The sequence below is a fragment of the Schistocerca cancellata genome, chromosome 2 (genome assembly GCF_023864275.1).
Source record: "Schistocerca cancellata isolate TAMUIC-IGC-003103 chromosome 2, iqSchCanc2.1, whole genome shotgun sequence".
NCBI classification, from domain to species: Eukaryota; Metazoa; Arthropoda; class Insecta; order Orthoptera; family Acrididae; genus Schistocerca; species Schistocerca cancellata.
The window spans coordinates 514,165,530-514,190,437 of NC_064627.1; the positions used below are offsets into that span (position 1 = coordinate 514,165,530).

Genomic DNA, 24,908 nt, shown 5'->3' on the forward strand with positions numbered 1-24,908 from the left:
TAATTACAGTTAAAATTGTTGGAAAGAGAATAAAGTTAATCATTTGCAAGTATAACCTTGTGTACCTCTTCAATTGTGTCCCGGGTCTCCTTTGGTTCCTGGATATCATCCAGGAAACGTAGATATTTAAATCCAAACCACTTCGTTTCGTAAAGTGTGTCTGTACCACATCCAGATTTTTTACTTTCCTATATTTTTATTTTCTCTCGTCGGTACTGAGACAAGAGAGATTTAATTCTTTTGTCCACGTCACTGCTGCTGGTGCCGAGCACCGCAGCATCTTTTTGTGATGAATCATGTTTGATTTTAGTATTTTTATAACCTTCGCAACGTGCCTCATAGAGCGATATCAATTGGAAAATTTTGTCTCGTAACCACTGCATTTCAAATAAAAATGAAGGGACGTGAAATAAACGCATCACTGCACTCCAGCTCAGAGCAAACGAACACTAGCGCTGCGCAGTCGTAGCAGGCCACGAACAATGTTCATTGATCTCTGCCGACGTAGCCTCGGAACATTGATTTTCTGTTGCGAACATGTTGCCACCATGTTGCGAACTTCGGTAGTCCATTACTAGCCACGAACAATGTTCCGTACAATGTTGCGAACTTAGTGTAAACGCGCCTTTACAAACATAATACATACTTACTCTATGGACACAAGTTAGTGAAGTTACCCTGGTTTTGCACCACAGCTACTAGGTGGCACTGCTTCTATCCATTCCTCAGTTTTTAAGTGACTTCAGTGTGAAGCGGATTGTTTGCAACTAATTCGACGTGTGGGGTTAGCTGTGTGTGTGTGTGTACTAAGGTGCAAAGTAGATCTAAAAAGAGCATACATATATACAAGTGATTGGAAAACATTATAATCGAGAATGCCTCAGACAAGAAAAGTACGCTTGTATTAGTAGATTATGCTGATGTTTTCGTACTTGAGTTATATTTAGGTTAGCAAGTGAGATTTGAAGAAAAAAGGAAGGAAGATTAGGGTTTAAAAGCACGTTGAGTCGATGTCTTAGAGACGGAAGAGTTCAAGAGTTGGAGGTAAAAGGATATATTGATCGATCAGTATAGTTCATCTGATATATAGAGAAGCTACATGCGATACAAAGCATTGAGTGTTTTAGAACTAAACATCACAATGTAATTGGAACGTTTCAGTTAATGGACTCAGGCAACATTGTACTAGCTTCCACTGACTACTCAGTGTTCCCGTCTAGCGTGGTGCAGGCAGCTGGGTTAGCTGTATGCGTTCTGTGAATGTGATGTTTTCGTACTTGAGTTATGTATAGGTTAGCAAGTGAGGTTTGAAGAAAAAAGGAAGGAAGATTAGGGTTCAAAAGCACGTTGAAGTCAATGTCTTAGAGACGGAAGATTTCAAGAGTTGGAGGTAAAAGGATATATTGATCGATCAGTATAGTTCATCTGATATATAGAGAAGCTACATGCGATACAAAGCATTGAGTGTTTTAGAACTAAACATCACAATGTAATTGGAACGTTTCAGTTAATGGACTCAGGCAACATTGTACTGGCTTCCACTGACTACTCAGTGTTCCCGTCTAGCGTGGTCCAGGCAGCTGGGTTAGCTGTATGCGTTCTGTGAATGTGATGTTTTCGTACTTGAGGTATGTATAGGTTAGCAAGTGAGGTTTGAAGAAAAAAGGAAGGAAGATTAGGGTTCAAAAGCACGTTGTAGTCAATGTCTCAGAGACGGAAGATTTCAAGAGTTGGAGGTAAAAGGATATATTAATCGATCAGTATAGTTCATCTGATATATAGAGAAGCTACATGCGATACAAAGCATTGAGTGTTTTAGAACTAAACATCACAATGTAATTGGAACGTTTCAGTTAATGGACTCAGGCAACATTGTACTGGCTTCCACTGACTACTCAGTGTTCCCGTCTAGCGTGGTGCAGGCAGCTGGGTTAGCTGTATGCGTTCTGTGAATGTGATGTTTTCGTACTTGAGTTATGTATAGGTTAGCAAGTGAGGTTTGAAGAAAAAAGGAAGGAAGATTAGGGTTCAAAAGCACGTTGAAGTCAATGTCTTAGAGACGGAAGATTTCAAGAGTTGGAGGTAAAAGGATATATTGATCGATCAGTATAGTTCATCTGATATATAGAGAAGCTACATGCGATACAAAGCATTGAGTGTTTTAGAACTAAACATCACAATGTAATTGGAACGTTTCAGTTAATGGACTCAGGCAACATTGTACTGGCTTCCACTGACTACTCAGTGTTCCCGTCTAGCGTGGTGCAGGCAGCTGGGTTAGCTGTATGCGTTCTGTGAATGTGATGTTTTCGTACTTGAGTTATGTATAGGTTAGCAAGTGAGGTTTGAAGAAAAAAGGAAGGAAGATTAGGGTTCAAAAGCACGTTGAAGTCAATGTCTTAGAGACGGAAGATTTCAAGAGTTGGAGGTAAAAGGATATATTGATCGATCAGTATAGTTCATCTGATATATAGAGAAGCTACATGCGATACAAAGCATTGAGTGTTTTAGAACTAAACATCACAATGTAATTGGAACGTTTCAGTTAATGGACTCAGGCAACATTGTACTGGCTTCCACTGACTACTCAGTGTTCCCGTCCAGCGTGGTGCAGGCAGCTGGGTTAGCTCTATGCGTTCTGTGAATGTGATGGTTTCGTACTTGAGTTATGTATAGGTTAGCAAGTGAGATTTGAAGAAAAAAGGAAGGAAGATTAGGGTTCAAAAGCACGTTGAAGTCAATGTCTTAGAGACGGAAGATTTCAAGAGTTGGAGGTAAAAGGATATATTAATCGATCAGTATAGTTCATCTGATATATAGAGAAGCTACATACGATACAAAGCATTGAGTGTTTTAGAACTAAACATCACAATGTAATTGGAACGTTTCAGTTAATGGACTCAGGCAACATTGTACTGGCTTCCACTGACTACTCAGTGTTCCCGTCTAGCGTGGTCCAGGCAGCTGGGTTAGCTGTATGCGTTCTGTGAATGTGATGGTTTCGTACTTGAGTTATGTATAGGTTAGCAAGTGAGATTTGAAGAAAAAAGGAAGGAAGATTAGGGTTCAAAAGCACGTTGAAGTCAATGTCTTAGAGACGGAAGATTTCAAGAGTTGGAGGTAAAAGGATATATTAATCGATCAGTATAGTTCATCTGATATATAGAGAAGCTACATGCGATACAAAGCATTGAGTGTTTTAGAACTAAACATCACAATGTAATTGGAATGTTTCAGTTAATGGACTCAGGCAACATTGTACTGGCTTCCACTGACTACTCAGTGTTCCCGTCTAGCGTGGTGCAGGCAGCTGGGTTAGCTGTATGCGTTCTGTGAATGTGATGGTTTCGTACTTGAGTTATGTATAGGTTAGCAAGTGAGGTTTGAAGAAAAAAGGAAGGAAGATTAGGGTTTAACGGCACGTCGATGTCGATGTCTTAGAAACGGAAGATTTCAAGACTTGGAGGTAAAAGTATATATTAATCGATCAGTATAGTTCATCTGATATATGTAGAGAAGCTACATGCTATACAAAGCATTGAGTGTTTTACAAAGCATTGAGTGTTTTATAACTAAACATCACAATGTAATTGAAACGTTTCAGTTAATGGACCCAGGCAACATTGTACTGGCTTCCACTGACTACTCAGTGTTCCCGTATAGCGTGGCGCAGGCAGCTGGGTTAGCTGTATGCGTTCTGTGAATTTGAACCCCAGGATGTTAATATCCGTAATGTGTATCGCTGAGAAAGTTGTATAATATTTATGTAAAGCCATTTGATGATGACTGACAGGCTGCATCTTTCTTCTTTTAGTGTTCAACCCTGACTTTGGTTTGCAGCAGAGCACCATTCCTCTCTTTTGTCTGCCTTCCTCTTCAATTCCGTGTATGTGTTACATTCAGTGTCATTAATGATCTGTTGCATGTATGATATCCTTGGTCGCTCCCACTGATTCCTTCCCTCAATAGCTCCTTCTGCTATTATTCCAACGATGTTATTGTGTTGTAGGATGTGCCCTAAAAGTTTCTCTTCTTGTTTGGATGTGCCTCCACCGAAATCTGGTTTCCTAGACTCTTCTAAGCACCTCTTCATGTGTTACTTTGTTCATCATCATCATCATCATCAACCTTCTATACCGTAGTACCACATCTCCTGGGCCTTTACCCATCTTCTCTCTTCTCTTCCCGTTGTCAAGTTTCACATGCATGTGATATTAGACTTAAAGTTCGGTACTGGTCACATTTTGTAGCCGCTGCCTTCTTTTCTATAGGAACAATGATGCATTTCTGGAAGTCTGTCGGTATCTCTCCTGTGTTATAGATGGACGTAATAAGTTTAAGGAGTATCATTTTCATGCTGTCATCAGCATTCTTTATTAGTTCTGCAGAGATATCTTCAATACCCGTTGGTTTGTTGTCGTGTGGTTCTTTTAGAGCTTTGTCAAATTATTTTTGCAGCACGTTTCGATACAGGATCATTTAGTAATCGCAAAAGCGTTACGGAGATGATAGATAAACTCCAGTGGAAGACTCGCAGGAGAGACGCTCAGTAGCTCGGTACGGGCTTTTGTTGAAGTTTCGAGAACATACGTTCACCGAAGAGTCAAGCAGTATATTGCTCCCTCCTACGTATATCTCGTGAAGAGACCATGAGGATAAAATCAGAGAGATTAGAGCCCACACAGAGGCATACCGACAATCCTTCTTCCCACGAACAATACGAGACTGAAATAGAAGGGAGAACCGATAGAGGTACTCAAGGTACCCTCTGCCACACACTGTCAGGTGGCTTGCGGAGTATGGATGTAGATGTAGATGTCATCTCCCTTGTCATCTTCGTTTACTTCCTCTTCTCTTTGTATTACTTCCTCCGAAAGAGGTGTTCTGGCATACAACTCCTTTGTGTATTCTTTCCATCTCTTCACCAAACAGCATTTTCCCCTCTTTATTTTCTAATGTAGCTGTGAGTGTTGTTTTACGTTTGTTACAAAATTTATTTGGTGTTCTGTAGGCTAAATCAGTTCATCCATTCTGCATATTTTTTTAGACTTCCCTGCATACTTCCTCAAGAAAATTTTCTTTTGCCTTCCTAGATTACCTATTGACTAAATTCCGTAGTCTTCTGTATGCAGCTTTTCCTTGTTCAACAGGTGCATTTTTTGTTTAATCTCCTGTCTTCTATAGGCTCAATAATATCTGTTGTAATCCATTCATGAGCATAGTGCCTTGGCAGTCTCTGTTTTCAGTTTTTCTAGTTCCCATTTAAGTTTTACTGGCTTCTTCTTCAAACATTTAAATCTGAGTGAACTTTTCATCAGGGCCAGGTTATGGTCACTGCCTATGTCTGCAGATGGATAGCTCCTGCAATCTTTTACCTGGTTCCTAAAATGTGCTTTCACTAGAATGTAATCAATCTGTTGCCTCCTCAGCTCTCCAGGGGCCTTCCATGTGTATCTTCTTTCTTGTGATGTTGGAAAAGTGTGTTTGCAACAACTAATTGGTGCCTCGAGCAGAACTCGATTAGTCGGTCTCCTCTTTCATTTCTTCGTCAAAGTCCATATTTGCCAACAATTCCTTCGTCCGGTTCTTCACCCACAATCGCATTCCAGTCCCCAGTGGCAGTCATGTGCTCATCTCTCTTAACATTTCTCATTGCATTACTTATTTCTTCATATATTTCGGCAATGACTGCATCTTCTTCTTTGGATGTTGGCATGTATATTTGTATTATCAGAGTGTCCTTTGGTTTAGTTTCAAGTTTGACTAGCATTATTCAACAGCTATATTGCACATATCCCTTGACACGTGAGCCATAGTTTTTCCTCAAAATTATTCCAACTCCTCCCATTCCTGGTCTACCTTGGTCGGTTCCAATGTGAATGACTCTGTATTCTTCAGACCAGAAATCACCTGGTTGGGGCCATCTCATCTCCGATATGCCTAGGATATCGATTTCCAATCATTGCATTTCAAGTTTTAGAGTTTCTTATTTGCTACACTGAAGCAGCGTTCTCATGTTCCAAGTTGCTATGTTAAAATTTGGATTCTTTTTCTTCGCCTTGTCTGTATCTTATGCAGTCCCCACCCGGATATCTGATTGGGGGGACTATTTTATCTCCAGAAACTTTTACAGAAGATACTGGCATGGTTTACTGCTGATGCTTGGGATAACCGTACTTCTTTAATATGGTGGTTTCCCCTTGCCTTTCACATCCTATGCCATTGTAAATCAGCTGGTTCTACTGCCTTTGGAAATGATTTCTCATTTCCAGGACAAGAGGGTGCCCTGCACAGCATATGCTGGGGTGATGACTTATCCCTGTCATCCCTCGGTCCATGTCTATGTTAGCCATCACATGAAGTGACACTGTTGACACTCTACCACGTGGAGGTGTAGATCAGGAGTTTTCCTTCAACTGGCAGGCATATTCTTATAATTTTGATTTATTTATTTTTAAACGACATTGAATGGACAGTGCTATGTACTGTGTGTGTGTCGAGAAACTGACCACCAGTACATACGTGTGTGTGTGTGTGTGTGTGTGTGTGTGTGTGTGTGTGTGTGTGTGTGTTATTAGAATGTTGACAACTGTGAGACAGCAGTTCGTGGAACTGCTTCGGTATTCACCAGGAGCGAATTAAGAAAGAAAGAAAATGTGAAGACATCTAGTTGAATTTGATCTTAAGTGTTATTAATGAAATTTAATCATTAGGCACCAACTTGTCCAGTTGGATTTTATGGTGACCATCAATAAACTGTCTCAAGGAAATTTGGAGGAAATGCTTCAAATAACACACTAACACACTGTTGTTTACGTATGTATAGCTACATCCTTGTGTGATAGGCATTGCAGTATGATAGAATGTTTATAGGGTGTATGATAAAGTGTTATTTGATAAATAAATAAATGTGATCTGTCTTTTTCATAGGGTCACACTTCCAAGGGTAAAAATGGGTCAAAACCAATCCATAATGGTAATGACCAAATTGCTGCAAGTGCAGAAGATAGCAGTGAACAGACACAGCAGTTTCAGTTAGAATTGTACTGGTGTATTCGGCAGTTGGAGGCAGTGCTTCATACAGATAAAATGACTCCAAGGCAAGGTGAGAGTGTGTGTGTGTGTGTGTGTGTGTGTGTGTGTGTGTGTGTGTGTGTAACGCTAATTCTGTGAACATAAGAGAATAAAAAAATTAAAAAGCCGTGTGAAGGTTATATAGGAATGGTTAAAGATGTGGTAAAAATTGAGTAGCTGCGCCCTCCCTTCCCCGTAGTTGATGTATGATCTATGAACATAATAGGTTATCTATCAAAATGCTTGTCATATTATTGTCTATGATGTATTACAGCTTTTTTGAGTTACCTTGTAGTCTGTCCTTTATAACAAGAAGTGTGTGAAATGGATTGAATGTAGACTTTGGGCTATGCCACAGAGCACTCTGATTTGGTAACATTCATTTTTATTGACATCTGTTGTCTTCACTAACTCGCAAGGCATGTCACTTTTCCAACCCTGTGTGTTGGGCATAACCAATAATTCAACTAACAACGTCAAAGGTATGTGGAATGTTATAAAAAGTGAGACAGGTGTTGTTCCCCTAAAGGCCTCCTACATCGTCATTAACCACAATAATATATAATTAGTGATACCACCCCCCCCCCTTAAGATCTTCAATGAACACTTCCTAAGTGTCACTGAACACACAGGCTGTAAGTCAGATCTTTGTGAGGCGGTCAATTTTAACAAATAGCAAGATCTAAACACTACACTGAAATGTTATTTTCTACATTAATGTGACCACCACCTCAGTTTAAAGTCAATGTGCAATAACCACACATAGATGGCAATTGGCAGTGCTAACAGTGGAGGGTATATGAAGCGTGTCAGGAAAGGGGGGGGGGGAGGAGGGGAAGAAAAAGTGCAGTTGTTTTTGTAATGCAAAAAGGAGCGATTTATCTGAAATTCGGAGCTGCATCATCATTGGCCTTTGGACCTAGGGTGGAAGCATTTCGGAAACGGCTAAGTTTGTAAACTGTTGCTTGCTACCATGGTTAAAGTGTATTGTGCATGGAAAAATGGCACTATCCAAAACTGGCACCGAATAACTGTGGTGCACCACGGGTCATAGATAACAAGGTTGAATGACGGCTGCAGAGATGTCTGCTAGCGATTAGACATGTGGTTGTTGAGCAACTGACCAACCAGGTGAAACAAGTGGTTATCAACAGTTTATACTTAAAAATCATTCAGTGTGGACATTGCTGGGTATGTGCCTCCACAGCAGGCACCAGCTTCATCCACTTATGCTGAATGCTGTTCATCACTGACAAAGACTTGAATTTGCATGCCAGTACCACAACTGGACATCCACTGGTCCACTGAGTGGTGACAGGCAGCCTTTTCAGACAAATAATGTTTTGTGCTCTGTCAGACAGCTGACTGTTGGCGTGTGTGGCATGAAACATATGAAAACAAATATTCTGCAACAATCGTCGGAAGGGCCCAAGCCAGAGGAGGAAGTGTTATGATCTGGGGAATGTTTTCATGGCATTTCCGGGTGATCTCATTCTGTAAGGCACAGTGGATCAACAGAAGTATGCATTTATCCTTGGGCACATGCCCACCCTTACATGCAGTTTATTTGTCCTTGGTATCTACAAGCAGAACAATGCAGTTTGACACAGCCCACAGCTTATGTGCATGGTTTGGACAGCACCAGGATGAGTTTTATACTCCCTGGCCAACAAACTCACCGCATTTAAACCCAATTGAGAATCTGTGGGACCATCTCAATCAGGCTGTTCATGCCATGGATCCCCAACTGAGAAATCTTGCATAGCTGGCCATGGCACTGGAGTTGACATGGCTCCACATCCTTATTGCACCTTCCAGAACCTCACTGACTCTCTTCATGCATGTCACAGAGCAGTATGCACTGTGAAAGATGATTATTCTAGCTTTTGACAGCTGGTCACATTAATGTGACTGGACAATGTATAAGAACCAGAGAACTTAAGAATACCATTGTGTCATTAAAAAATTATCCTTAATCTAGCTCGGACAATACCTCAAGCAAGCAACTGAAACAATACTCTAGCAAATATGTTAATACTGAGCCACTTCGTTGACTTGGCAATCTACTGAGGTTTATTCCCACTTTTAAACCTTTTTTTATTTAAAAAAAAAGGGTGCTTCAAAGATGAACAATTACAGTTTGATTTCACATCTTACAGTGTCTTCAATAGTATTTGACAGATGGTTGAATGTAAGGATTGTCAAAAACGTTGAACACTTAAGAATTTTATATAAAGAACAATTTGGTTTAAAAAAAGGCATTTACTGAACAGGCAGTAGTATTTTATATAGAAAACAATTTGGTTAAAAAAAAGCATTGACTGAACAGTAAGTCTTCAAATTTTTGAAGATATTTTAGTCAGTAAAGGAGGACAGTTCACCAGTGGCTGTCTTCTGTGATCTGACTACAATACCTTCAGTTGAGTGGCTCACCAGCTACTATCAGAGTAAGCCCAGCAGTATTGTATCAGGGTTCATTAGGTAACCTGCCAAAATCTAACAGGAAGCAGAAAGTAATTATGGAAGTTGTGGATTACGAATCAGGACCACCTGTCGTCTCGGACTGTGGTGTTATTGGTAAAGGAATCTCACAGGATTGGGTCCTTTATTGTTTCTAATTTTTAATAATGATCTGCCTGCTGCTGTGAATAGTGTTGAGTGCAAATATATCATGTTTACAGATGACATCAACATTTCAACAGCAAATCTGCCAGACATTTTAGTAAAGATGAAGTTTACACTCACATGGTCTATAGTGCTGTAGTCATTCATGTTAGATGGCCAATAACCATTGATCACAACCAGTCAGCTGCCAGCCTCCATTGGTGAAGCACCAGGAGACTAGTGAATCACATAAATAGCTTTTTCTATTTGTTTTCATTGTTTGATACTCAAGTTAGTGGTACTAGGACGGATAGGTTGCGTGCATGCTGTATGCAGACTCAGGAGCAGCAGGCTGCAGTTTGTGAACAACAGAAGATACTTATGGACACATTAAACAGTCTGCAGGGTGCTGCCTCGGGGTGTGGCAGCAGTGGATAAACTGGCCCTAGCAGTGGGGTGCCTCAGGTGTCTCTTCTTTTGCGTGTGGGCACCTCCCAGTGTACCCAACACAGGACTCCGCATTCACTGCACTTGTTACTCCAAGTTCCAATATTCACTCAGTGTGTTTACTGGGGGGCCTCATCCAGACATGGAGGACACTGTGCTTGTGGCTAAGGAGGGGGCAGGGTGTGGTAGTCGGCAGTGCAAAGAAAGCTCACAATTTGCAGCATCGTACCCAGAGTTGATCAGGGTCCTTTGGTTTGCTGCCGAGTGGAGAGTCTAAACCAGAGGCTCCGTTGAATCTGTGGTGGTCATGGCTGCAGATTTCCAGACCTCTGTTGTGGGGTGTAGAGTTGTACAACTGCTCTTGATTGGTCAGGAAAGCTCTACACAAAGAAAGCTGCTACTCAGGTAGTGGAGTGCAAAGGTTTTTTCTTTAAGACTAGGCACTAGTTTTAGGTCCTCTGATATGCATAGTGTGGAAACAGATAGTGTACAAAATAGGCACTTCAACTGTCAAAATTTTAACAGTAAATTATTGGACTATTCAAATGTTTAGCATATTATGGAATGTATATTAAAAAGACAGTTAGGTGCTGTAGGAGGGTGAGTGTTCATTGCCGTCAGCAAAAATATTCTGTCTGTTGAGGACAAAATTGAGTCTGACTGTGAAGTTAAGTGGACACAAGTAGCAGGCTTAGGTGAACTCAAGTTAATTATCAAATGATTTACTAGCCAGTTGGTTCTGCTAAAATTATTGTAGAATCATTGAAGGAAAGTCTACGCTCAGCAGTGCGAAAATGCCAAGATCATGCAGTATTAGTTGCAGGTGACTATAATCTTCTGAACATTGAGTATTGACTGGGACATCTATAGATTCACTGCAGGTGATACGGACGGAAAATCTTGTGAAGTACATTTGAACACAGTTTTCTGAAAGCTGGTTAGACAACCCACAGATGGTGGAAATATTGTAGAACTTGTACCTACAAACAGGCCTAATCTTATTGGCGGTGACAGTATAGAGAAGAGATTACTGATAAAGTTGTCACCATACCAACGATGGCTACTAAAACTAATCAATCTGTCAAGAATGTTAGGGGAGTATTTGTGCTAGAAGAAGCACATAAGCAGTTACTAGCATCTCATTTGATAAATGAATTGACTTCGTTTAGGTCTAATACGACAGATGTAGGGGAATTATATGAAATGTTTGAACTGATTGTAAATCGTGCTCTGGAGATGTGTGTGCCAAGTGGGTTAATAATTTAATAATTAGGAAGGTGTTAAATTAGACAAAATGTGGATGTCAACATTGCAACTTAAGAATGATGTCTCATTACTTTCGATTGAGAATGTTGGCAACACAAGCAATAATCTTGTCACCGACATCACATGATAGACTGTGGTGCCCTCTAAACTGCCTGTATATTCGGCAATCCCTCGAGTTCTGGTTAAAGTTTGTGTACATTGACAACAGCCTACTAGTCCCGAAGCTTTAAGTGAAAATGCTATGTTTGCATGATCCTCCTGTGTAAATGATTTCTTAAACATGAAACTTAAAACTTCAGCTTTCCTTCTGTTGCCACCCCAGACTGTTTGAAGAGTCACTAAACAAAACCCTTTAACCTGGTTAGCGATTTGTGATTTTATGTATGACCAGAACTTTCTTGGGTTCTTCACAATATTTTTCACTAAGCTATGATGGTGAAAGCTGTTACATGCTTCACACACTGAACTTCTTAAGGAGGCATGAATTTCTACTAACTTTTGCCCATGAACATTTGCACTTCCTTTTTTGAACCAAGAGTGCAACAATCTCTGTTTCCTCAGCATTAATAATTTAATAATCACATTGGGAAAATGCTGAGGAAACAGAGATTGTTGCACTCTTGGTTCAAAAAAGGAAGTGCAAATGTTCATGGGCAAAAGTTAGTAGAAATTCATGCCTCCTTAAGAAGTTCAGTGCGTGAAGCATGTAACAGCTTTCACCATCATAGCTTAGTGAAAAATATTGTGAAGAACCCGAGAAAGTTCTGGTCATACATAAAATCACAAATCGCTAACCAGGTTAAAGGGTTTTGTTTAGTGACTCTTCAAACAGTCTGGGGTGGCAACAGAAGGAAAGCTGAAGTTTTAAGTTTCATGTTTAAGAAATCATTTACACAGGAGGATCATGCAAACATAGCATTTTCACTTAAAGCTTCGGGACTAGTAGGCTGTTGTCAATGTACACAAACTTTAACCAGAACTCGAGGGATTGCCGAATATACAGGCAGTTTAGAGGGCACCACAGTCTATCATGTGATGTCGGCGACAAGATTATTGCTTGTGTTGCCAACATTCTCAATTGAAAGTAATGAGACATCATTCTTAAGTTGCAATGTTGACATCCACATTTTGTCTAATTTAACACCTTCCTCTTTTCTCTTAAAATTATTATGGTGTTTATAAATCTCAATAGCCTCTCTTTACACATCTGCATGGTAATGCGATGATTTTGATATGGCACTCGTCTCAGTGAATTTTATTTCAAGATCATCCTCTTGGTAAAGGTGGTCCATTGTGGATGATGTATCTGTATATCCTACGTGGCTATTCCTCCTGTGTTCAATGAGATGGGTGTTAACACTTTATTTTGTGGTGCCGATATAAACCAGTAGACAACTACAGGGAATTTTATATATAGCCGGTGTAGGCAAGGGATGTTGTATATCTTTTGCTGGTCTTAAATATTCTTTTATCTTCGTGGTACATCTGAATGTACATGCTCAAAACTTTCCCAATACAATCTGTAATCAAGCTGATGAACAGAAGGAAAACTTTCCCTTTGGGTGGCCATCGTTCCTCATTGATCCTGATTTTCTCCCTAGGGCGAAGTGCTCTATCTATAACCTTGTTAGAACAACTATTCTTCTTGAATGTCGACCATAGATTTTCAAGCTCATCATTTAGGTAAGCCAGTTCAGAAATTTTGTGCATCCTATCTACCAAGGTTTTAATCAGCCCCATTTTTTGTCTGGAGTGGTGGTTAAAATCTGTATGCAAGTAACATTCAATATATGTGGCTTTCCTGTATATGACCCAATGTCCAATCCCCTCGTTTGACAACAGACATATCCAAGAAATTCAGCTGGCTTTTGTTCTGTCTCCATAGCAAATTGTATTTTTGGATTGGTACTGTTGAGATGTACCAGGAATGCATGAAATTGCTGTGCACAATGTGTCCATCTACTAAAGTATCATTTCCATAGAAGTACCACCTGACTGTCTTTTTCTGCCAGTCCATAACACCTGTTGTTCAGATTTCTTCATAAACAAATTGGCAACAGCTGGAGTAAGGGGACTGCCCATAGCTACCCAATCAATCCGTTCATAAAAATCATTATTGTATTGAAAATAGGTTGTGGAGTTATTCATACTCTGCCTCACCACAACCTATTTTCAGTACAATAATGATTTTATGAATGGACTGACACGGTGCTATGGGCAGTCCTCTTAATCCAGCTGTTGCCAGTTTGTTTATGGATAACTTTATATTCGATGCTCCCTCGAGTTCACCATTTTACCTCTGAAGATGTGTCTTGCTGTCGCGGAGGAAATATTAGGAGAAAGTTATATACATCGACTATGGTGTAACAGCCTGGAAGTTTTAAGTGACATCAGTACCAGCCATGAAATCATACATTGTATGATGAAACATACTGTTGGTTGATTGTCGTACAGACTCCCACATGGAGGACAGAAATTGGCATCCTTGGCATAGAGAAACAGCTGAAAGAGTTGCAAGCCAATAAGTCACCAGGTCCAGATGGAATACCAATTGGGTTTTACAGAGAATACTCAGTGGTGTTGACCCCTTCCTTCTCTTGCATTTATCGTGAATCTCCCACCCAGTGCAAAGTCCCAAGTGACTGAAAAAAAGTGCTGCTAACTCCTATATAAAAGAAAGGTAAAAGATCAGATCTGCATAATTACAGACTAATGTCTTTAACATTGGTTTGCTGCAAATTTCTTGAACACATTCAGAGTTCGAATATAATAAGTTTCTTTGAGATGGAAAATTTTTTGTCCACCAATCAGCACATATTTAGAAAGCTTTGCTTGTCCAAAACTTAGCTTGCCCTTTTCTGCCATGATATCCTACAAACCATGGATGGGGGACAACAGGTGGATTCCATATTCTTAGATTTCCCCAAGGCATTTGCTATGGTGCCCCACTGCAGACTGTTGATGAAGGTCTAAGCATACAGTTCAGGTTCCGAGATATGTGAGTGGCTCGAAGACTTCTTAAGTAATAGAACCCAGGTCATTGTACTTGAATGTGTGTGTTCATCACAGACGAGGGTATCATCAAGAGTGCCCAGGGAAGTGTTATACGACCACTCTTATTCTGTATATACATAAATGATCTGGCAGACAGAAGGAACAGCAATTTATGGCTGTTTGCTGATTATGCTTTGATGTGCTGGAAGGTGTCATTGTTGAGTGTACAAGATGACTTAGAATTCCTGGTTGATGTGTTGAATGACAGCTTGTTCTAAATATATGAAAAAAAAATGATTTAATGTGAATGAATAGGAAAAAAAACTGTCCTATAATGTTTGAATACAGCATTAGCAGGGTATTGCTTGACACAGTCACAGTGATTAAATATATAGGTGTAATTTTGCAAAGCAATATGAAATGAAATGAGCATGTCAGGTTGGTAGTAGTGAAGGGGAATGCTGGGCTTCGTTTTGTTGAGAGAATTTTGAGTGTATGTAGCTCAGCCATAAAAGATACAGCATATAGAATGCTAGTGCAACCCACTCTTGAGCACTGTTGGTGTTTGGGAGACTATAATTAACGATCAGTAGTAGATAGTAGGGAAGTAATATCTACATCTCCATTAGCATATCTTAAAATTGGAAGCAGTTTCCATGTATTTATGTGAGTGGGTTTAAAGTAACAGGTGGTGCTGGGTAAGTAGTAAACCAAATAAGCATAAAGTAGAGCTGGATGCATACACAGGAAAAGGATTTTGTGGCTGTGCCAACATGGCCATCTGGACAGTGAGTAATTGTGATTTTAATGCAGAGGTTTACTATCCTGTGGCATTTGCATCTTTGACTCTGCCTCAAGATTAAGTGTCAGGTAACCAGAAAAGGAAGTGGACAGTTTGCCGAGTTCTTGGTTTTTCCTGAACTGATGGTGGATCTTTCGCTACAACGAAGCCATTGTTTTTCATTGAGAATATTGAAGATTGGTCTGAGGAAGTTGCTCTAATAGAGAAGATCAGAAATGGATTTTTGCTGATCAATCACTGGCACTTCAGTTCTGCGTCAAGAGAGGAGATATACCAGTCACCATCTCTTCTCATAACAAGCTCAGTAGGAATTCGAGGTGTTTCTTGCATCTGGACTTAATGCTACAAGCTGATGAAGAGCTGTGTAATAATCTGCCATGGCATGGAGTCCAATTTTCTTCTCTGTATCCAGGAGGGACCTAAGGTTAATAGAGTGGACACTGGAGCTTTTGTCATAGCCCCCGAAAGCAACATTTTTCCTGAGAAGGTGAAGGTCATTGTTTATAGGTGTGATGTTGGGCCTTATTTTCCTCCTCCAGTGAGATTTTTTAGGTGCCAAAGTATCAGACACACATCCTCCCACTGTTCTGATGAGGCTATCTGTAGAGCATGTGGACGGGCATCCCACAATAGCAGCCCTTGTGACCAAACCCCCTCAATGCGTCAACTCTCTGGAACTGCACCTTCCTCATTCACTGCAGTGCTCAGTGTTCAAGAGGAGAAGAAAATTCAAGAGTATAAAACACTTGACTGCCTGTCATATCTAGATGCAGAGAAAAAGTTTGAAAGACTTCATTTGAGTGACATAGTCTCAGATTTTGTGACTGGTGTGTCACTGTCCATACATTATGCGGTGACATGATCTTGCACGACACGTCCTGACTCTGGTCCTAGAGCTGGGGGAGGGAATGCCAGCTGCCTTGCCCCCTATACCTTCTGCACCAGTGGTTCCCACACTGAAGATAAAATGGGGAAATCTTCACAGAAATTGAAGTCTCACAAGCATAAGCAGAAAGTTAAGCTACTTTCCAAGGCTTCAGATCTTCACTAAGGTGCGGCATGCATCTTCCCAGGCCCCTCAAAACAGATGCCATTGTGTTGCCAACTATGAATCGGCCAGTTCCTTCTGCGTCGGGAGGATACGCCTCACTGTAACTGCTGTAGTTTAGTGGCGATAGCACATTTTCTTGTTGAGTGCGACCTGCTGGCTGGTCTGTGGCAAGCTCTAGGCCTGTTTATCTCACTATCTGCGATCCTTGTGGATGATGAGATGGCCTCTACCAAAGTGTTACTTTTTCTGAGGGAGAGCAGATTTTACACTAAACTATAGCAGTCCTCCACTTCAGGGTTGGGGGGAGGGAGAGTGTATCCCCTTAGGGTAGGCACCCCCCCTCCCATGTGACTGCAAGTTACTTTCTCCCCCCCCTCCCCATCCTGTTGTGCTTTTAGATCCGGTTCCAAGATGTCCAGAAATGGCAGACAGCCACCCTTCTCCACTCCATCATAAATTTAATACTCTCGTGGCCTGCGCGCCATAGATGGAGCAATATTTGAAGGAGAGTAACTTGACAGAGGTCACTTATATAGTGGCTGTCTTTGCATATGCATCGTCACACCTATTTTTGGTATAAAAGTAGTGCTGTGAACTAACGATCTCCAGCAGAACACTCAACTGAAGATGATTGAGTGATTGTCAGCTGAAGTATCATGGCATGAAGTTGATGTTATCAGGCTGCAATCGTGAAATTTTGTGGAATAAGGAATAACCCTCTTTAAATAAACTTCTTCTTAACACCAAAGGAGTGGAGCTATTCAATAGGAGTAGGTCATCATTTCAGGATTGTTTTTACAAGCGTAATTTACTGCATGAAAAGTTTTTGTCTCAGTTGTTTATCATTGAGAGAAATGACATAGTGGTCTCGAGGTACCAATATCTGCATGCCACAAAAAGCATTTCATTTGAAGACATGGTGTGGTTGGATGAGACATGGGTTTACGCCTGTCTCATGTTGACCAAGGGGTGGATGGACCATGCAGGACAAGGAATGACGAAAGCACCATTAGGAGAGGGTGACAGGTTAATGGTGCTTTACACTGGCTCTGTTTATTACTGGTCCACTTCAGGAAGTAAAGTGACTGTTGTGAGGAAATGAATGCTATAATTTTCATGGACTGGTTTTCTAGTGTTCTGTGGCAAAATATTCCTGTGATTTCGACAGTAGTGATGGACAATGTGACATACCACTCTCTTGTGATAAAGGAAGCTCTAACAGTACAGTCGAGGGAAGTGGATATTTTACTTTGAGTACAAAGAATTGTTGTATTGAATAAAATAAAACCTGGAATGAATAAGGTAGAGTTAATGGAATTTGTAATTGAGCATATAAGGGTCGAGGTCAAAGATAATGGGGCAAGAAACAAGCAGCAGCTTATGCTCAGTGAGGTTGAAATGCTGTTAAAAGAAACCATTGCGGATGTTATCCTACAGGACTAGTTGTAATGTAGCAGAATAAGACAGTGTTAAATGAAGAATACAATTCCACACATATCAGAAATTGCTATACCATCATGCTGTGTTGTTTATGCAAAGGGCATGCAGAAGTTTAAATTGTAACATTGCTAGCTTAATTTATGTATGAATACATGTTAACTTATGATGAAATGAAACCAGTAATATTCAGTTACAACCTATTTATAAGAAGATTGTATTGCAATCCAAAAATGTGTTAAACATAATGTAAACATGAAGGCTGAAATTATTCTTTGTGGGATTAATACAGTGAAGAGTAATAGTAATTATGATAGAGCTGACTGCAGGATTCATGTTAGGAACAAAAGTTGTACTGTAATTGAAAAGCAATTAACAGAAAAGATTAAGGCATTATTAATGATGCATGTTTCATGAAATTTTAATATGAAAACAGATTTTTCAACTAGTAAGTGTATCATAGATATTGTCATGATTGGTAAAGCTAAAATCTGTAACCAGTTTTATGAAAGTGTATAAATTTAAATTTTAAGTTCAGTTATGCTCGATTTAAACAATATATAAAAAGCTTCTGTAATTGTTGGATCTTATAACACCGTTAGTGACAGTAGTCGTGGCAGCAGTTAGTACATGTCAGTCTAGCATCAGCCTTACATCAGGTTTTGTGCACTAAACCTATTTTAAAAGTATTTTGTGTGTTTTGACTATGTTATTTTTTGGCAAACTTGTCCAAATTGCCTGACATTATGTAGAATTGAAACCAGGAGCTACACACCTCAATCATCTCCTAGAATATCAGCAAGTTAAATAATTGAAATGTAACCATAAAAACTGATTATGTTTTGTGGTCTCGTGTAGTCAGCCATACCAGGAAGGTATGTTGAGAAGACATGGATTCATGATGGACTGCTGGAAGAACAAATTGAAGAGATGATCATTTCGGTTGGCTCCAGTAATGGTTCCAGGTCCAAAGAAGAGAACAGGGATTATTCCTTTGTCAGAGTCACTTCACTTAAACTATAGCTGTAAGTGTGTATAAAAGACTCACTGATGTAAAAAATGAGAATATCTAGATTTCGTTCCATTCAGTCACAATGGTTAATCTTGCAAAAACCCACCCAAAATTTGGAGAATGTAAAAGCGAAAGGACAACATCAGTTGAAGAATACACAAGATTTGAAAATTTGGGAAGAACACATTATAAATCACGTAACCTGAAGGATAAATGTAAAACCGTTGAATACACAAGATTTGAAAATTTGGGAAGAACTCATTATAAATCGTGTAACCTGAAAGGATAAATGTAATACTGTTGTTACCTGGACATATGATAACTTTGTAGAAGTGCAGAGTTGTAACCAACAAGTCACCACGAGAAACTTTCAACAATGGGCACTTGCTGCTGTGAGTGAGTTTCTAGATTTGGAATTCAAAACCTCAGAAACATGATCAGAGAGGTCAAACAAAAGCATAAGATTCATCAAACAGAAATTTGGAAATTTAAGAGAGACTGCCACTCTAGAGGAAACTCTTGCTGGGAAGAGAAGTTTTGAGTGGGGCTCGGGCTCTTACCCCCAGACAGGCAAGTGGAGAATCCTCATTCATTGACATCAGCTGAAATACTCTTTTTAACCTCACGTACAAAAAAAATATTCACATTTGTATGCTCTCTTTGCAGGTTGCCAGTAGCAATTGACATATAACCAAATCCTGGACCATTGAGAGGAAAAAGTAGTTCTTGTGAAATGACGGTATATGAACAAAGTAAGCCACTTGTATAAAGTGCAGTATGCTGTAACCTTTCTGGAAAATTATTGCCAACAGTATACATATGCCAATAAGAGAGTATTGGCCCTTTAAACTGAAGATTCAAACAATGGTGGATGATTATGTGGCAAAGTATGGGACTATCATTACTTATCACAATCAGGGAAACTTAAAGCAGTCTTAAAGAAAAAGCTTTTGACTGATGTAACGAACTCTTACATGCAGGGGAACGAATTTCCTCTATTAATTTACTCTTGGCAAAAACAAACATATCCACAATCATGGGATTAGATATTTAAGATGGTGAAGGATTGCCATTGTGCAGTATTAAAATGATCCCCCACTCTCCAGATACATTCTGCTAGTGCAACCTTACAATGTTTCTTGTTATTGTCAGGCAAAGAATTTGATAGAAAAGTTTCAAAACTGCTCTTATCTCATTGAGAGAGAAAAAGAAATCGCATCCCCCATGAGGCTGTACATTCCATTGTACATCAGCTATCCTTGCCGATATTTGGTGAAATGGTGTGTTACACATGGTTCACTGCCAAACAGTGCATTGAGAGTGTACCTATTATAAATGTAAATCAAGTTTATTTTTCTGTAGAAACTTTAAAACAATTATGTACTTATAAAAGAACTAGATGTAATTATAACATGTGTAAGGTGCTGAGAAAATTATTTCTTCCCCTGTTTTTACTATGAATATCATACCAACATGCATAAATCACAACAGTAAAATAGTGCAAGTATCTAATTTTGTATACAACTTTCTTGTGTACACTTCTCAGTCCCTTCCTGGAAATTTATTTGCAAACCTAAATTTCCCTGTTTTTTTAAATGCCTGTTGTGAATGTATTAATAGATATAATATATTGAGCATTAATTCAGTTTATTTTCAGTGTAAGGAATGTAAAAATTGAAAAATAAAAAGGAAAAAATGTTTATGCATAGGGATACAACCCTCAGATTACCATTCCATACTCTTTCTGATGCACCAACTGCTCCCTGGAAACTACTCCAATGTAAATGGCTCATGCCTTGCCCAACCTGTAACAATTGCATTTTGTGTTGCATAAGACTGCAGAGGTGTCTGTGATCACAGTATTATATATAAATCTTTAGTGTTGCTTGCAACTCGCATACGTTGCGTAGCTTTATGGTAGTATAACTAAATTACTTTTGTTCCAGCTCAAGATGCCAGTCGCGCATTGAATGTACTAAAGAGCAAAACTGCACCTTTAATAAAAAAACGCCAAGTTATGAGGACAACATTTGGTGACTACAGAGTCAAAATGTCGGAGGAGGAAAAGCAATTTAACAAGAGTATGATATCTTTTAAAATTAGATATATACTTTAATTAGTGCTTACACCACTAATCTTGTGTGAAGTGGTTGTCTGTCTTTGTAGCAGAAGTTGTGTTATGGTAGAACTAGGAATTGGAAACTCAAGAATTCTTTAGAAAAATGATTTAATTGAATTTGATGATTATCAAAAAATTGGCCTAAGAAGAAATGTAGAACTTGAGAAAATACAACAAAAATTTAAAGTTGCTGTGAAGGGAAACTGCAAAATTGATATAGGATAAATGGCTGATAGAAGGTGATTTCTGAAACTTATGATTGCAGCCAGAAAGAATTATAAAATGAAAGACTGTGTAGAATTAGCAGTGTAAATTGTAACTGACAAAAATATTTGTTTAGGGAATGTTAAATATGAGTACCATAATAACTCATTTGAAAAAAAATTTGCAAATTTTACTGCATGCTTTAGAAATTGTTATCTCTTTCTTTCTGTTGTGCTATATTGTAAAGTGCTTTGAAACCATCAGATTAATGTAATACCTAGAAAGGACATGACAAAGCATAGTAGGTGCAAATAATAAGACAGAATTGCTTCAGGGGCAAAATATTTGGTACTGCCAACAGTCAAACTTAAAAGTACGTGACACTGTCCTGCTTTTGAAACTTTGTTTCTTCCTGGGGCAGAGCAGGCAAGGCGAAATATGTTGGAGAAGGTAACTCAGCCCCCAATTTAGGCACATATATAAGAGGGGCATTCAGTAAGTAATGAACGCTTTTCTTTTCTGGTCCAATTGTGGTTGAAAAAACGCAAATTTTTTTGTTGGGCATTTTGGGGAATTGCCACTTCAGCACATATAGTTTCATGACTTTCTTATAGGTGGCAGTGCAGTACTAGCCTTCAAGATGGCATCTGCAATGGAGTTGCATTCAAGCAGAAAGCTGTCATTGAGTTTCTTTTGGCAGAAAACCAGAGCATTGTAAATATTCATAGGTACCTGCAGAGTGTTTAAGGAGACCTGGCAGTAAACAAAAGCTTCTTGAGTCATTGTGCATTGTGTCTCTCATCATTGCAACAAGGTCACACAAACCTGTCAGATCTCCTGTGTGCCAGCTGGCCACACACAGCTGTGACTTATGTAATGTTGGAATGTGCAGACACTCTCATTCAAGGTAATCGATGGATCACATGCTCAGCTGGGCATTTCTGTTGGTAGTGCTGACACACTTGTCCGTCAGTTGGGGTGCTCAAAGGTGTGTACCTGGCTGGGTCCTCGACATCTAACAGAAAGTCTTAAAGAGCAACAAAAGACCATCTATGTGGAACTGCTTGCGCGTTTTGAGGCTGATCATGACCCTTTTTGTTTGAACATTTGTCACGGGCAGTGAAATATTGGTTCATCCCTTCGAACCAGAAACAGAACTGCAATCCATGTACTGGTGACACACCAACTCTCCTCCAAAGAAAATGTTCAAAACTGCATCCTGAGCTGGTAAAATCATGGTGACCGTCTTCTGGGACTCTGGAGACTTTATTCTGTCTGATGTCCTCCCTCAGGTTGCAACAATCAACTCTGAAATGTGTTGTGCTACTCTCGGGTAATTGAAGAAATGAGTTCAGCATGTTTGTGGCCACAAAAATGCACATGAACTACTCCATGACAATGCAAGGCTTCACACAAGGTTGCGCACTTGAGAGGTGCTCACAAAACTTCATTGGACTGTTCTTCCTCATGCACCCTACAGCCCGGCTCTTGCAGCACCTTCAGACTTCCATCTGTTTGGCCTAATGATGGATTTACTCTGTTGGAAGTAGTATGTGGGTGATGGGGAGGTTAATGATGTAGCAAGACTGGTTCAGGTATCGACCAGTAGAAGGGTATCGTGCAGGCATGCAGGCCCTGCCAGTAAGGTGGTGCAAGGCCCTCACATTGAACAGAGATTATGTTGAAAAATAAGATTTTGTAGCCAAAAGAGTGGGGAGTAATATGGTGTATTGGAATCCTGAATAAAACCAAACTGTTTTCAGAAGAAGTGTTGCAGTACTTATTGGACTCCCCTCATACATTTAAGGTTTTGCCCTCTGAGTTATAACATAGAAAACCTTTTTATACTTTGTTATGTAAACTAATCTAGAGTCATTAGATAAATACATTAGGTAGTACCACACCATAGTAGGAAAAAGAAAATAATGAAATTTGAAACACTCATTCATAAAAACATGAGGTTGCATGCTAATGACAATTCATATTTGTGAAGACTATTCATAATCTCAGTTACAATGGATATATTTCAGTTTTTGACATGTGTATGTTTCTGCACTAGTTGGGTAGTTTCATTTTGACACTTCAGTCTGCTAAAAATGATGTTAAGGAATTGATGATCACTCAGGCGCCAAATTATGTTAATATGAGGTATCATCACAACCATCATCATCATATATAAGAGACAGTCAGATGAAGGCAAGACAGATGGAAAAAAGTAAGTAAACTATTTATTATTTCAAAAGTAAACACCATAACTGTTAATACATTTACCCCAGTGTGACACAAGATGGTCAATGTCTTCATGGAAAAATGTTTACAGTTGCCTACAGAACCATGATTGTACCCAGGCATGCACTTAATCATCTGGCTTATTGATGGCCATGAATCTCTTTCTTCAGGTCTCCAAAAATGTGGAAATTGTGTGGGGAGAAATCAGAACTGTATGCAGGATGTGTAAGGGCTTCCCAGTGAAACTTCTGTAGGTCTGTCCACATTTGCTAAGGTTGTTTCGACTACACTGCAAAATTTATGCTGGGAAGTCCCTGTTCTCTGCCCGTGCAATTTCAGTATTTTGGAGCCCTGAGAAAAGACATTTGTGGCTGTCGATTTGCTTCGGATGAAGAGATGCATGCCAGGGTACAATAAACAACTGTAAACATTTTTCCATGAAGGCATTGACTGTCTTGGGTCACAGTGGGGTAGATGTATTAGTAGTCATGGCAATTACTTTTTGAAATCATGCCATATCTTCTACCTTGGTTTTGTTTTCTTTCTGTACACAAAGTATACAGCAGCTCATTTGAAAGTAACAGAAATGCTTTGAAATCAATCATTTCTTGTAGGTTTCTTGTGTCAACCAAGTCTTTCTCTTTCACATGTGTCAGTTCTGAGTGGTTTGCCTGTATATCATATAGAAAGAAAATACCGAACTTAACACTTCAAGTCGTGGGCCAGTTTATATCTTTATTCCTTGACAATCTGTTGAGTCTCCAACTGCGGTCCACTGCTTGCATATTTCATAATACATTGGCTCTTATTTTGTAAGTATCGTTCCACATTCAAAGTGCTGATATTCAGCCTATCACTGTCATTTCTTTCCATCCAACCAGAATTATGATCTATTATTTTCCTTTCTTATCTGTTTACATTTACTTGCAATCTTTCTTTTTATTTGTTATGTTTTAACGTCTTCCAAATGCACACATGGGTGTGCACATGCTGTATCCCCACCCCCAAATCCCATGGAAGTAAAAAAAAAAGACACCAGAGGGAGGGAGGCTGTAGAGTACAATCTGCAGAAATGTCACACTATATATTGGAACAGGTTCCCACTGTATTGTTCCAATTCGTCAGTTAGCAATTTGACGTGAACTGTGTGATAACAACTCCACTGTTTATTAGGGTCTTCAGCTGCTCCAGCTGTACCCATTAATGTTGCTCCTGCATGTTTTCTAATTGCAGATACGTATACCAGATGTTTCAAGGTTGTAAATTGTTATCCAGATCTTATTTTGAAAACTTTGGTAGTTATTGCTGATCTTAGTTTTGTTGTATATTTCAGCAAAAACACAGCTGAGAGTGGCTGCTGTAGCACCAGACAAAAAGTCTCATTTCTTCAAAAAATGTTCTTCATTGTCCAGCAATACAACAACAAATGCTAAAGAAGAGATGGAGAACTGTGATGAGGCAAAATGTACTGAAACCTCTGAAGACAGAAAAAAATTATATGAAGCATTAAATGGAAGCTGTTTCAGATTCAACTTTGATTGACAGGTTTATGTAGAATTTTGTGATGTCATCAACAATATTCCATACATACATACACATTTTATTTGAAATTTCCTTTGTTTATTGTACTTCCAATTCTGTAAATAAATTTTCTATGGAAATTTATGTT

General features: G+C 39.3%; 1 protein-coding gene across 20 annotated transcripts; it reads left to right on the top strand.

The window, feature by feature from the left end:
• Positions 1 to 711: 711 nt before the first annotated feature.
• On the top strand, positions 712 to 24,908 carry LOC126162058 (UPF0488 protein CG14286). 20 transcript variants are annotated; one of them, XR_007535001.1, is made up of 7 exons: positions 900 to 1,390; positions 1,737 to 2,082; positions 2,200 to 2,330; positions 2,677 to 2,774; positions 2,892 to 3,120; positions 3,238 to 3,466; positions 6,931 to 7,068. XR_007535001.1 is itself a non-coding variant. In XM_049918309.1 (4 exons), the coding sequence occupies exons 1-4, from the start codon at positions 876 to 878 to the stop codon at positions 24,779 to 24,781; spliced, it is 537 nt and encodes a 178-aa protein (XP_049774266.1). In that variant the 5' UTR covers positions 712 to 875; the 3' UTR covers positions 24,782 to 24,908. The 20 variants fall into 20 exon arrangements, 1 of the variants encoding a protein (XP_049774266.1); XR_007535013.1 differs by lacking the exon at positions 1,737 to 2,082 and adding an exon at positions 1,639 to 1,736 and having other exon boundaries at positions 900 to 1,292; XR_007534996.1 differs by having other exon boundaries at positions 1,737 to 2,330.

Coding starts and splice junctions, on each gene's coding strand:
- LOC126162058 (XM_049918309.1), top strand. Junction 7,106..20,633: donor TAAAATGACTCCAAGGCAAG/GTGAGAGTGTGT, acceptor CTTTTGTTCCAG/CTCAAGATGCCAGTCGCGCA. Junction 20,769..24,572: donor GGAAAAGCAATTTAACAAGA/GTATGATATCTT, acceptor TGTATATTTCAG/CAAAAACACAGCTGAGAGTG.